The 15,300-nt window shown below is 40.3% G+C and overlaps 1 protein-coding gene across 4 annotated transcripts in view; it reads left to right on the forward strand.

Moving 5' to 3' along the window:
- pde10a (phosphodiesterase 10A) overlaps positions 1 to 15,300 on the forward strand; it is a 49,994-nt gene that overhangs the window by 20,922 nt on the left and 13,772 nt on the right. For all 4 annotated transcript variants that reach the window (XM_053875092.1, XM_053875093.1, XM_053875090.1 and 1 more), the window contains one exon: positions 8,618 to 8,749. In XM_053875092.1, coding sequence (XP_053731067.1) covers positions 8,618 to 8,749 — 132 coding nt within the window. The remainder of the gene's footprint in view (positions 1 to 8,617; positions 8,750 to 15,300) is intronic.

Raw genomic sequence — 15,300 nt, forward strand, 5'->3', positions numbered from 1 at the left:
CTGTTGTAATGACAATACCTGCTGTGTTCTGATCTCCAGCTCTAGCTTCAGCAGTGAAATCAGGTTTGGTTCTGTGATGGACACCTTTTGGTCACATCAGATTTAGAGCATCTTCCTTCTATGATTCACAAGGTGACACTTGATATTCACATCTACTTCTGCAAAGGAGAGAAATATCGCTGAACTGGACTGGTCAGTGGGGAAGGGAAGTTGTTGTCTCTTCAGTAATGGATTAGCTGTTGAAGATGAATGTGAGTATGTATGGGTTTACAAATGGGCGTCTGAGTGCAGGCTCTGTGACCATCTCTGTGGGAAAAAAGCTCTGTGTATATAATGCACACAGTGATGTAAAAGCATTCTGAGAAGTGGCTGTAGTGTGTGGCCGCAACTTAAACGCTGTCACTGACTTCAGACGATGCTAATACATACAAATTCATCTCACGAGTCGCTGCTAGATTTTTGTGACAGACTAGGATTCCTTCAGCCCCTGTGCTTGCTTTGCCTTCTTGCCACCCTGAAAACTGACTCACCTTGTTGTGTGATTTGCGTATCGTGTGTCGTTTGTTGTGTTTGAACAGCGATGGTCAGCATGTAGACTGGAGAGGTTGTTGATGATCCATTTCTTACATTGTATATGCGCACAAAATACTAAATGTGTTTGTGTACTAGCAACTTTGTGTTCAAGTGTGAGCAATGGGAGTTGTTTTGGTCTGTCGTAGTGAGGCTGACCTGCAAGGCACCTCGGTTTGTGTTGTGATTAGTTGAGCTTCTTCTTCCGAGGATGAAGCTGCACAGTGAATAACTTGGGAGGCTCCACCTCCCTCTGTGGGTGAGACAAAGGTGGGGACATACTAGGGTTGGGTGAGCCGTCCTGAAATTAAAATAGCAAAAAAATCTTATGTAGGATTTTCTTCTGTGTATTTTAATAAAATAATTACAAATGATGGATAACTCAAAATACGTTGTGCTTTTATCTTTCCCAAAAATGCAACTCCTACACCTCATGTTGTTGCTGAATTAAATGAAACTCCTTCCTATTGCTCACGATTTTGTCACGAATACTGTTGAACAAAAGGGGCATGACAACTTCATCAAAATACTTGAGGCTCGGTCGCACATACCTTCGAGCCATAGTTTTCAGTAAGCCAGGTAAACCTCAGTCTTTTCTTCAATCGCTCCATTGCCTCCCTTACTTCTCGCGTGAGGTGCTTTGGGTGAATGATTCTACATCTCTGGTGCTGGGAAGGTCTCCATATACTCAGAGAATGGAATGGAGGTCATTTGAAAGTGGCTTCTATTAAAAATCTTTTTTCAGCCCATAAACAACAGTTCAAGAACTTATAAGACAAAAGATTCAGCTTCATCTGCATCTACTGGAAACAGGTCGTTCAGTGAATCATTCACTTTGCTTTTGCGCTTTATTTATAGCTCTGCAAGAGCAGTGTTACAAATGACATGCTTTATTTATCCACCACAGCAACCGATTGCGCTCACACGTTGTTCTTTCCAGGCTTGTAATCACTTTTAAATCTGTGGTTATTTTCTATTGTTTTTATGTCTCCTACAAGATACTATCACTGCAGTTCTCACTCTGAATGCTGCATGACTGAATGCATCTGATAGAATACAATGGCAGATTATGGTGTTTCCATCACTGCTGAATTGGGCTCTAATACAGACCGTTATTGTCACATTGTCCAACTAGTTCATCATGAATATTTCAGGGATGTTTCGCAGATGAAGAAGCTGGTACGCTCACATCTGGATGTAGGTGAGCCATGTGTGCACTCAGGGAAGATAATTGATGTCCCGCCGCCAGTCTGTCTTGACAGGAGCGGCAGCTGAATGACATCGACCCAACTGCTTCACTCTCAAGCTTTAAATATTGCAACCCTGCTGTTTCTCAAAAGTTAACCGTCCTTAATGTCGGATTTCTTCACCCCACTGCTGTGCAAATGCTGCTTGTCGACTCCCATTGCTATGCGATGTAAAAGGTTTGCGCGTCGCCTCACATGTGGGTTACAAAGTCTCATGAGTGAAAACGTGTTCAAGAAGAGCCTTTTCATCTTCACTTCTATGTCGCTCGCTAAATGTCAGCAGTAGATTTGGTGCTCCAGCCTTTTTGCAGATAAGATAAGAACCACATGCTCTTCCCACCTCCTGGCAAGGGAGTCCCAGGCAGAGCTGCTGACGCACGCACCCCACAGCCCACCCTCCTCTTCCTACCTCCAGACTCATGTCAGGAAAGTGAAAAGTACTACCTTGGCAGCCTGCCCTTGACTTCCTGCCAGAAGGAGTGAGCTTCAGCAGAAGTGGTCTTTTCCCTGTTCTCTCCTATGTGCGCTTTTCATCTATGCATTGCAGAGGAAACACATGGTGTTAATGGTGGTATTCATTCTTGACATAGTTCGATATTATTCAGACAGAAGTCCAACTGCATCATAAGTAGTTATCGCTGTCAGGTGAAGTTTTGAACGGCATTTCAATTCATCGGTGCAGATCAAAGGTTGGCCCACGTGGGCGTTGATGGAATTTTCTCGACTCTCGTAAGGTCAACGACAAACTGTAGAAATGTTCAACGGTTTTGTTTGAAATTTTGTTGAATGTATGAAAATTCAGGTGGCTGGATAGTGTGGATAGAAGAGAGACAGCATTAGACAAACAATGTGGCTGTGAAGAGGACTGGTGTGACTAGGGTAGGTGGAGGAGGCTGACAGGCTGTGGCAACCTCTGATGGGAAATGTCAGAAGGTGAATGTGCAAAATGGTGCACCACAAGTAAGTGCAGGCCAAAATTCTATGACGTATTGTCTTCTGTGAGAAGGATTGTCCTTTTCCATCCCCAATTTTTGAATGACGTCTTGACAGACAAATTGTTTGAGTCCACAACCTTATAGTTGGTGCTTGTACCTTTTAAATGCTAAGTGGAGTTTTGTTTGGAAGTGGAACAGGTGATTGACGCTGTGGTTAGCTCTGAAAATATACACGCAAAATTACATTTCCTGTTCTCATAGTTTGGATTTGGGTTCTGCTTTACACAAGGTAGCTGCAGATTCTGTTGTAACTGGACCCTTAAGACGTCAGCAGAGCAAGCGGACGGACCCTGGGAGGGATTTGAGTAACTCTATGCTGACTATTTCATGTGGGTCAGTGGGTGAAATATGAAATACAGCTGGTGCACCACTGACAGCGTAATAGTGTTTTAAATAAATATTAATGAGCATAGTTTTCCAGACAGACAGAGTTTTCCATCGTCATTTTGAGCACAAAAGACTGGAAATGAATCATGAAAAGTCATGAAGATGACGCTACAAAATTCAAATATTAGTCAAAAAAAATGTTATGCAACTTTTTTTAAAATATGAAATTATTTGTATTTACAAAACTGGGGGAAAAACAAATAAATTGTTTTGAATAAATTAATCTCTTAAATGACTGCAATTCTATGTACATTGCAAAAGCTAAATATAATGTATTCATGAAACATAAATATAAAATCTGAAATGCAAAAGGTAAAAAAAAATAGCAGCTGAGTAACATTTTACGAATATATGATGCCAGAGCTTCAAGTTATTTTCTTGAAAATTGTTGTACAAATAACAGAATACGTTACCTTATACTTCATATATGCATATGCTTTGTACTTTCTCATATAAAATCAAAACAGATTTAACTGTCTTCCCTCGTAACTCACCAAATTAGCATCAAGAATTCACCATTGTGTTGAGACTGACTGGGAGTCGTGAGCTCACTCAGAAAGTGTGACCCAGACAGACTTGGCCTTCCTCTCCCAGTCCCAGGGTGTGGTGTTCCTCACTCAAGATAAGTCTTATGCAACAATACCTCACCACATGAAGGCAGATTTCAGCTTTAAAACAGGAAGCTGACTCAGACACACAAATATCTGCCAACGGAGCTGAGAGTGTAATGTTGGACAACGCAAGACAAACGAAGCAATGTGGAGAAACTGAATATGGAAGTGTGTAATCCATGTTTCACGACTGTTGAGGAAGGTTGTTTGCCTGCTTTATCTTTGCTCAGTGACACATCTTTTTATGTTTTCTCAACCATCCACTTTATAGCTCTGCAGATCCTGGGACTCAAACCAGACCATAAATCCAATCTGTATTGGCAGTTAAGGTTTTCTGGAATGCGGCCAGAAGAATGTGCACCCCTCGTGATGATATTGCATTAAGTACCTGGTCTGGAACTTGGAATTTAATAGCCTTAAAAAAACTGCATACTGGTCAACACCTAAAGACCAGCTCATTGTACATGCATCCCCAACCTTGTTTCTCTACCATCCTCCGTGGATGGTGCCAGAGGTGGGATGCCAGTTTGTTCAAAGCCACAATGGAGAAGGTATTTCTCTGTGAAACAAGCCAGCGGGCTGGAATACAAGCTGCTTCAAGCACTGACATCACTTGTGCTTCAGTGCATCAGAAATACTGTGTATGTGACATGCGGAATGCTGGGTTTTGATTCGCATGTGAAGACCTGGCCAGCGACTCTTAATGATCAGCTGGTCAAGTGTCAACGCTTGTTGCGACTTTACATCTGTAGAACACAAACCTTTAGATCTAAGTGCAGTTTCTGTTGATGTGTGTCGAGTTTTAGTGGGTCAAGTCATCATCAAATGGTCATCAGATAGTTGCTTCCCAAAGTTGGGTGAGTGCGTTTGCTGAATGTTGTCCAGGTATCTGATTAAAACAAAGATAGATCCGCTTCCCTGAAACTGTACTGGCAGCAACATCCTCGTTGAAGAGGGAAGACGATGGTGAAGGATTAAGTTCGGACACTTTGGTTTGTGGTTGGAGTTCAGAGGGAATTTCTCTTGAAGTGGGACCAAGATTCCTGGTCACAGGGAACAACTACCACACAGTCCTGATTGAAGGAGCACATGTGCTTCTCACTGGGGTTAATAAACTGAACCGCAGCCTGTGGGACAGATCTGGCTGAATCTTTGATTGGCCGCTGCAGTCTCAGGACACTGACGTACATCCTTCGTGTCACTGCGGTCACATTAGGTTGAGCTGTGACCGTTCAAGCTTCAGAAGTCCAAATGGATGACAGAAAGTCTCAGGCACTGCTGAGCGATTGTGGTTGCAGTATTTTTTTCGAGCGACATATTAACATTTCTTTCATTATTTCCGCTAGTTAATGATTCATGGTTGTATGTGGCTGGAGAATAAATCAGCGCACAAGAAAGCTTCAACCGGAAGATAAGATTAATAATGTTGCGGTCATTCTCAAGACAACCAATGAGTTGCTTCATAACCTCTGCGACATTTAATTATCAACACACGGCGTCAGTTTAGGACCGACATGTTTTTGTGTCTCACGTCACTACTTTTCTCATCCATCTTTTCTCATAACAAAGTAGATTTTTTTATGTTTTGCTTCTGCTGATGAACCCGTTTGTAGTTTAATGTACTTGTATATATTTTACAATTAAATTAAAGTTTGATGCTGATGTTTGAGAGCCAGGCCGAAGTTACAGCCAAACTTACACCTAGATTAAAAAACATTTTTTTCACCAGCAATCACTTGTACACAAACCAGAGTTGCACTCATGTAAAACACCATAAACTGTATTAGGTGTGAGCTTCCCTTGTGATCATGTGACTGATTGAGATCTTCCTCTAGGGCACACTTATTAAGTCATGTCACAGCTTCATGTCAAAGCACTCCGTTGTTGATTGTCAGTGTCAGAAATGTCCAAGTTTGAGATTAATATAGTGAAACTATCTGCTGTGAAACTCTGCAAAAAGATGTTGGCCCAATTTATGCCTCAAGATGTCTCTATTTTCACGGCTCAAAATGTTTCTCAGGAGTGAGTAGCATCAAGTTACTCCAGTGAGGATGTGAGGTCACCACAAGTATCGTACTACAGACTCCAAGCAAGTTTATGACTGTCTCTGCACCACAACACTTACAGTACAAATCCACCAACTGCCAGTTCCAGCCTTCTCAGGGAGAATCTCCAATACTGACAGTTGGGACCAAATAATATATATATATAATTCTAACAATTAATATAGTAAATAAATTATTGCTTTAGCATTTCACTTTACTCTAGATGTATAACTTTTTAATTCATTTATGTAATGTATTTATTGCAGTTTTTAACTATAAATCTGACAACAACAAACAAACATGGAAGGTATTTGAAAAATGTGGCAGTTTTTATAATATCTATTAATTTCAAAAGGACACAAGTACAATATCAATAAGATGTATAATATATTAAGGAGTTGTGTGTGTGCTATATGTGTTAACCGAATTTGAGCTTGTGAAAAACTTCAGTTAGTCTGTGACACATTATGTGCTTTTCAGCTGTGACATTATGAAAGGATAAATCATAATTAAGGCGCGTTGCGGTTTCACGATGAGGTCAAAGTGAAGGTTCAAGTTGCAGCTGTTCAAGTCAAAGTCCTGCACTAGATGTCTGTTGAAGCTTTTACGTCATGTTTTTTAATGTTAGAATTTATTGAGTCATTTATAAATTACACTGTGCGCGTTAGCTGTGATCCGCTATAAAGTCACGTTACATTTTGCCCCATGAAAGCGACTATTTTGGCACATGTGCACACATATGATAGTGGAGTGTCGCTTCACTGCCTTGAGACACAAAACTGGTATTCATACATTTACACAGCAATCCTCTTTTCTTGATATGTATCACAGAGCCATCTTTGTGTCGCAAATAGGACAAAGTTGCGAGAGCTCTGTTCTGCGCTTCTGTTTTACTCTTCTCTGAGTGTCTTTCTGTTCCTGTGGCTCCCCCTCCGCCCCCCTAACTTTCCCTGATTTATTAAGCCTTATTCTGCCGATGTGCGTCAGAGCTGGCCCAGAGTCTCGTGAGGCGTTCCGCTCCTGAAGAGCTGTGTCTGGAGTCTGGACAGCATCAGCCTGCAGCGCCCTCCATCCTCTAAACTTACCCCCACTTCTGCCTGCCTCCTTCTGCGGCCGCAAGCCTTTCACTCATGCACACACACAGTGAGCAGATGATCCATCGCGGAGAGATCTAATCTTTTTAGTCAGAGGGAAATAGATCAAAGGTCATTGTTGTTTTCCCAGCACTCTTCCCCAGTGAAGATCAATTTTCTTATTGAGTAATACCGACTTTGATGTTTAAATATGTGGTTCACTATATATATATATATATATATATATATATATATATATATATATAGAGAGAGAGAGAGAGAGAGAGAGAGAGAGAAAGAGAGAGAGAGAGAGAGAGAGAGAGAGAGACGTCGCAGCGAAGATGATAACAACAACAACAAACATGGAGGAATCCCTGAACAAAAGCAAACAAAAGCATCTGTTTGCTTTGTTCAGGGATGTTTTTCACTACACTGCTCTGAATGTACTTGAAATTCTTGTAAAATTGAAATTCTTATACAGATATTTTCAAGGCATTAAAAGAGCTTTACTTTAAATAAGGTGATATAAAAACTTGAATATAACCACCATCGTGATTTATTATGCCATTGTTAAACTGATGCAAAATAAACAATATTTTGTTGTTTAAATATATTTATGGTTTGATTCAGTAATATACCAGATTCATTCAAATTGTAGAATTGGCTTCTTGTGGCAAATATTCTTATACCATTGAACTGCGATTAATTGAGGTCTCAAATAATACATTTTCAGAAGTTTGTTTGTTTCTGCAAATAATTAGGTCTACTAAAATTATATTTACAACATGGAAACCATCTTTTGCATAAAAATAAATACAAGAAAATAAATTGAGAATCTTCATTTTTAAAGAAGCAATAATTACAAAATAGTCACATATTACCATTTATAAGCTACAGTATTCATGTGTGTGTTAGCAGCTTATTAGCTGGTTATTAATTATCAAAAAGGACTGAACAGCATCAAGGTGAATCACTAAATGCTGCTGGACTCGATGTCCAGAATGAATGAATGAGGACGTGACCAGTGTTGAATAACTCCAGGCGACTGGGATAAGGGGTGACCAGTGTCCTTATCTGTGCAGTAGGCTCTCTCTCTCTCTCTCAGACATGCAGGTGTTTCCTCCAGTCACTGTGGTTCAGTCCAAAAACATACAATTGCCGAGTTAGTTCTCTTTTTTTGTCACGTGTGCCAGAACACTCCCCTGGCGGTGACGGCGTCTCCGACAAGTCTCTGTCACTTGTCATCTTTCAGTTGACTTAATGTTAATAACCGGTGCAGAAGTGGCCACTCCAGTCGTGTGGTGGATGTTTGAAAAACGAATTTCCCTCCACAATTGCCTGACAAAAAGCTTTTTTTTCCCTGACAACAAAGACGGTAAACAGCAGCACTTAGCAACCTCTCGAGAACATAATTGCCTATTAAGCTCAATTGAGTCCTCCCTTAGCCGCCAGCCTCTTTTGGGGGCTTCTGACCCTGGAGACATGACTTTACAGTAAACACTAGTGAGCCGGTTTGGCTAACAGAGCAGCGGGAGGATGCTCGACTGAGAGACCAATGCTGCACCAAACATCTGACGATGAACTCTGACCTTGTGTTTCTGCTCTGGACTGGGAGAATGTGAGCGTGAATTGTAAGCCACTGGTTCTGTGTGGATGAACTAAAAGGCTCTTTGCTTCTGTGGTTCTCAGGCTTGACGGATGAGAAAGTGAAGGCCTACCTCTCTCAGCACTCGCAGATGCTGGATGACTTTGTGTTGGAGAGTGTGAGTGCAGAGACGTTGGACAGATGGCTGAAGAGGAAGACGAGCAGCAAGTCTGCAGGTAAACACACGCCCCCACACCCCACCGAAACATACACACCAAGTGGGGTGGGTTTGTTGTAGCGGGTTTCACTCGAAATGCCTGCCTTTTTCACCAGGCGTTGGACGCAGAACTCACTCAGTGTGTGTCTCTTTTAATCGTCAGTGTGTCTGTTAGACAGAAGACAGGGTGAGGGAACAGTCCTGCCGAGCGTTTACGGGTCATCAGATGTGTTTGAGCGGGCCGGGGTGAGTGTGTACGGTGCACACTGCACGCAGCAGACCCTTTCGCAGACCGACGGCATCCATCAAGGGCCCACAGGCCTGGCACGGTGCCCGGTCGAGCTGCTGACGTCAGAGGCGACCTCCAGAGACATGCAGCCGGCTGAAGGGGGCCGGCCGGAGGGGAGGGGGGGTCGGTGGTGACGATGGGGGCGCTGGCTGAGAGTGTGGGTGGGTCTGAGCAAAGGGAGAAAGTGGCCGGCGACAGGATTCGTCACATTTGAAATGGGAGCCGTGTTGAAGACATCAGCAGTCTGTGACTGTGATAAAGTTTGTCCAAGACTTTTTTGATCTTGGCTTTGTTTGTTTTAAATGTGTGATGGAATTTAGTGATCTGCCTGTGGGCACCTCTGTTCTCTTGGGTCAGCCACAGGAACACGCTGTCAAAATGAAATAAAACACATGCTATATATATAAAGATCTCTCTATCTATATATATATATATATATATATAGATATAGATATAGAGATATAGAGATATCTATCTATCTATCTATCTATCTATCTATCTATCTATCTATCTATCTATACTGAAATGTATTATTGTATAACGATTCCTGAACTCTGCATGTATTTAGCATCAAAATCAATCAATCAAAATCAAAAGCATTTCTATTTTTCATGTATTTTTTTCTTTGTTTCTGTGTATTTTTTAAATTATCAATTTATTTTTTATGGACAAAGTCAATATTACTTTTCATGTCACATAGGATTTACTATTTTATACTGTTTCTTTTGTATTTCTCGTGTGTATTGCTTGAGTCCCATTTAGATTCCACTTAAATTACAAATTACTTCTCATGTAAACCTTCTTGCTCATTTCAATATGTCACATTTTTATCTTTTATGATGAGTTTTTTCCTAAATATTTACTTAAATTTCAGTTGGAACATTTCTATTTTAATAAGAACACAAGCTTGTCATTCATTTTTTGATCCATGCTTGTATTTCCCCCTCAATATTAACTAATACACTATTTGGTTATTAAAGGCGAGAATTCAATTACTGTCAAATTTAACAAAATTAAACCATGAGTTCCTACCGTGGGTGAACACGTTAACATTTTAATCTATGGGGAACTCATGAGTAACAACACCATATCACACTTGCGTTCCCACCGTAGAGGATATTTTGGAAGGTGAATTTGCATAGTTTGTTTGACAAAGAGACTATGAGTTGATTTCTGTAAACCCATGTCCTTGCAATTCCCAAAAACTTTTCCCCGGGAATCAAAAAATGAAACCTGCTGGTGCCAGTTTAGAACATTCAGCTGTTTGCTTTGAATCAGAGCAGAACAAGAGAAGACCCAATCCCGACTTAAGGGTTGAAGGTTTCAGATTTATTTTTTATTTCAGATTTCTTCAGCTCTGCTACACAGATGAGAGCTTTATGATACCATTCAAGCTTGAAAGTTACGCTCAGAAATTACAAATATAGTGAAGACAATAATTAAAGGAATGAAATACAGTATATCAATACATCAATATTATTCGGCAGCACTTAATAATAAACCTGCTTTATAGCTGTTTATTACTGTTATAATCAGTAATTATGGTGTTGTGTAGCTGTTGTGTGTCTGTGGCTGAAGAGGACACAAAAGAGTACTTTATAGTGATTCATTTCAGGCTAATGTGTTGCTAATACACACATGAATGAATACTTTTCTTATAGTTATATATGTTCCCTAATCCAAAGTGTAACTCAATTTTTCTCTTTTCCATTTATCCCTGACTCTCATGGTGAGAGGTGAGCAACACCCTTGAAAGGTCCATCTCAAGCCATAGACGCTTCACTTTTGCTTTTTTTTACATTTCGTGAGTAATTCAAGTTTGATTTCAACTGTGGCTACTGTTGTGAGAGCTTTAGCTGCTGCAGTACATAACGGGACTGGTAGTTGAGTTGTGGGACGTGACACAGTAGGTAGACTTTCTGGATACTGAAGTGTTCAAAAGCTGCTGCTAATCTGGTTAGCAGGTTCGGTATGTAAGGTGAGGATACACCAAGGAGAGGGTTTCCATGTGGGGATAGGCCAAAGGTAGGACGTGATAAAGACATTATTTGGTGTAGGATTAAAACTATATACAATATACAGTTTTACAATGCACTACTAATCAAATGTATTTCCTTGTTACTGACATTAAAATACAGTCTGTCGAGAGTGGCAATTCAGATAGGCCACAAAAAAATATGCTTAGGATGAGAAGATGATGTGTAGTTTTAAAGAATGCAACAAATGTTAAATAAATAGTGACTTCTATTCAGTTTTTTTTCTGTGTTCAAAAGCCCCAGAATAAATAAGTAAAACCTGTGATCTACTGGTGGCACCGGCAGAGAGGCTATTTAGCTCTTATATTTTCTATATATTGTTTTTTTTTTTTTTACTTGAAATAAATATTAGACTTCAAAACTTTAATTTTGTGTTCAGTAACATTTGTTTTCTACAGCTTAATTTTGATTCGGCCAAAAACGTGGGCTAAACCAAAGAAATATCTATGGGACAGCCTGAAAGCGACATGCTTTAATAGGAAAACAGAATCTGATATGGCTGTCTCTTTTAATTATTGATGGCTAATTTTAGCATAAAGCCTCTCTGTATTTCTAAACACAAACTCAGGAGGCGGTTTGTCTTTTTGAAGCACAAACATTCATCAGCGTTCCCTTCTTTACTGGAAGTCAGGAATTTTCTGGATTGACGTTTAAAAGCTCCACTCGCTGGCCTGTCGAAGGGAAAAGCTGGGTCTCTGTAGGTCATGATATCAACACACTACTACTTTCTTAGAGAAGTACACTCAGTTTCACGCATATTTTATAGCCCTGCCACATTAAAAAGACTTAAGGGAGCAGGTTTGGCCCCCGGCACTTGGGCTTGACTCATGGTTTACATGAAATTGCGCTTAAAGAGGGAGACGTGTGGCGGTAAATGTAAAATGCCGCATTAGTAATTACATACACAGGACATCTTCTGTGATATAAGACAGTTTTCACAGATGAGGCCTTTTCTTCCAAGAGTCGCATGTGATCTTTACTGAGAGCACCGTGTCTTACTGGAAGTGGAGCCTGCAGCCTGTCCCGTCCTCACTTATCATGTGATGGACAACATAGGTTTACATAAATCCACGCACACACTCACTGTGGCTGTGTGCAAGGAGTCGTGTTACAGCGTCTCCAAGAGCTTCTGTCAATATTTCTTTAATGTGCAGAGCATTGATGAATGAAATATTAATGCTGAGAAACAATTGTCTTTTTCTCCAACTCCCTTTGATCATTGCATCTGTTGGCGTGTGTTGAGGTTTAAGGCTGCTCAAAGAGTATTTTAAAATTTTCAGGCCTCAGGTTGATGTCAAACGCAGACCCTTGACAAGGATCTGCGGCCATTGTGGCCCGGAGTCCAGAGGGCAAGATTTGGGTTGAGCTGAGGAGCAGCTGATTCAGTTTCTCAGCTTTATTTGGACACAGTCACCAGCAGACAAAGATGTGTTTGTGTACCAGGAGCAGTGTGATTGGAGATCCGCCTCACCTGCAGGGCTTTCCATGATGGCGCGAGCACATTTTAGAACAGTGGGAAAAGTTTCAAAATACAGGCACAAAATTAAACTTCCGAGTCTAATTTTAATCTTCCACAATGTCGCCATTGATTTGGAGGGAAACACAACAGGTCAGCATGTGGTGGTTGATGCCTCATCTGTCTCTGAGTCTTAATTGTGGGAGTGTAAATGTTCTCTCGATGCTTTGTTGTTTTGGGCATGTTTGTCTCCCGGGTCTATTTATGATGCCTAATTGTGAGTTGTGTGAACTGAGAGTTTGTGGCGCTCTGTCTTCATCAGACTGGAGAGACTGACTGCACCTTGCCCCAGCTAGCTGGGATGAATCTGTCGATAAATAAATGTTTTAAAAATAGATGTATGAATCAACTTTAGGCTTTGAGGCATTGTGGAACTGCTTCCATTGATCTTCACTTCTCTGCTCTGTCTCTGCCCCGCTCAGCTGGTGTTAGACGGTCACATCCAGAGAGCCGGCAGGATTTTCTTCCAAGAACTCATGGCCCGCTCATCCGGTGTTTACTAAAAGCAGAGCGGCTTCCTGAAAATATGGGATGGCATTAGTCCAGACTGCTGGTCTCCGTTCATGTTGATAAAATGCCTGACGTAACACGGCAACCCTCAGACTTGGCTTCAGTCTGGTCTTTGCAACTAAAGAAATGTACCTCCACCAGCAAGATTTATGAAGCATTCAATACATGGCAACATGGCAAACATGATGTCTTTAAACAGTTCTAAAAATTCAATATGGCAATTTCTGAATCATTTTGTTTACAATGTTGATCAGCGACAGAATACTCTTTTTTGTGTCTTGTTTTTTTAGCATCTCCAGTTATTCTATTTTTTTCAACTTATCTGGAACATTTGTTTTCTTTAATGCTTTCCAACACTTTAGAAATAGTTATTGTTCACATTTTTCAAGCCTTTTAGGCTTTTTAAAATTCATTTAGTTATATTTAACGTTTCCCAAAGTGTTTTTTGAGACTTCCAAAAAAGTTTGTCTTTTCTAAGTTCCGTGGGGTTAGCAGGTAAAACAACATTAGGTTGCTGGCAGATCTGTGGCTGCTCTCAGGGTTTCACCACATACAAACTAATGTGTCGTGCCACCGCAACATAAATGAGAGCCGCCACGCCTTCAGAGAAATGATCTGTTTTTAAATATGCAATCTCACTTGATGAAATATATTAAAACAAAGTGGAAACATCAAAACAAATGGATAATCATCATGGAGGTGGACACATGAATATGACGGTTTTGCAGTGTTATTCGCAGAAAAATCCAGCGAGAAGCATCATAATGACTGAAGTCTGTTGCTCGCGGAACAAGGTTATAATAGTTTTAGATTTTTTATTAGTTTTTGCTTTTATTTAGGTTTGAATTTCTGTTTTATCACTCAGTTAGTTTTAATTAGCTTTTAGAGTGAGTTGCCTAGTTTGTAGTTTAGTTAGTTGAAAATGCTGAGTTTCAGTTTGCCTTTTATATATAATTATATTTATTTCAGTTATTTGTTTTTTTTTCCATCAATATGGTGTATATTGAAGGAACAAGATGAGAAAAAATGCATTAGGTTTGGAATGATGGCATTTTTTGACCAACTGCCACCATCGCACGAGTCTGTGTTGTCAGGTTGAGTGGCCGAGCCAAAATAGATTTTAAAGGAATCACAAAATGATTCTTTATGTAATAAATAAAGATGAAAACGAAGGACAAAATTGTGCTATAATTTGAGTTTGTTTTGATTAATTAACAGACAATGCAGTTTCAGTTAGTTGTCGTTTTATGAAAAGGTTTTAATTTTTATTTCAGTCAACGAAAATGATTTACAATTCTAGTTTCTAGTTTTAGTTAACTATAATAACCATGTCACAGAACTCAAGACCCCTTTGTTTCTCTTTCGGTTCATGATAGGCTGCCCATCTGTTTTTTTTTGTTTTTGTTTTTTTTTTTTAATCTTTTTTTTTAAAGACAGAGTCACCTGGTTTGAAATCTGTTCAGTGCACTCTATGGCTTATACATGATTGTCACATCAGCCCTGTGGCTGTGTTACACTTCCTGCCAGTACATTTGTAACCCCTATATGGCCAACTCAGACCTTCCACTGTAACTCGTGTTGCTGACTGCATGTGTAAGCGTCACCAGAATAGCTGAACAAACATCCAAAGTCAAGCTTTTGTTAATGTACAAGTCAACATACCAGTCAATTAAGCCACACTATTACGGCATCCCTGAGAACGGCACTGGTCCAAAAATGGAGTTAAGTTGGTATGTTTTTCCTTTTCAGGACAATCTGAATGGTCGGATCAGGTTTATTTATACAGTCCTCTATCTCCTGCATCTTGCATAGTTTCGCATGTCATGCAGCGTAAGATATAGACTCAGATGTTACCACACACACACACACACACACACACACACACACACACACACACACACACACACACACACACACAATTCTGTTATGATTAGATTAAAGCTTTCCGTAAAAAGCATTTCTATAAAAATCATCAGTCAATATATCAAATCTGTTCACACCCTGGGCATAAAAGTTCTTACAAAAATACATTCTCCCTGAAATCCTTTTTTTCATCTTGCCTCCACATGGTTTCTGGAGCAGCTCTCTGTCCTCTGACTGACGTCACGCACGGCCAGGGGTTCACTCCTAAATAGCTCTCGTGGCTAAGTTAGGAAACTGGCAGCAGACCGGAGGCATGTTCGAACCAACAAATGTAATTTCTCTCTTCACACGTATAA

This window comes from Synchiropus splendidus, chromosome 9 (assembly GCF_027744825.2).
Source record: "Synchiropus splendidus isolate RoL2022-P1 chromosome 9, RoL_Sspl_1.0, whole genome shotgun sequence".
Taxonomy (NCBI): domain Eukaryota; kingdom Metazoa; phylum Chordata; class Actinopteri; order Syngnathiformes; family Callionymidae; genus Synchiropus; species Synchiropus splendidus.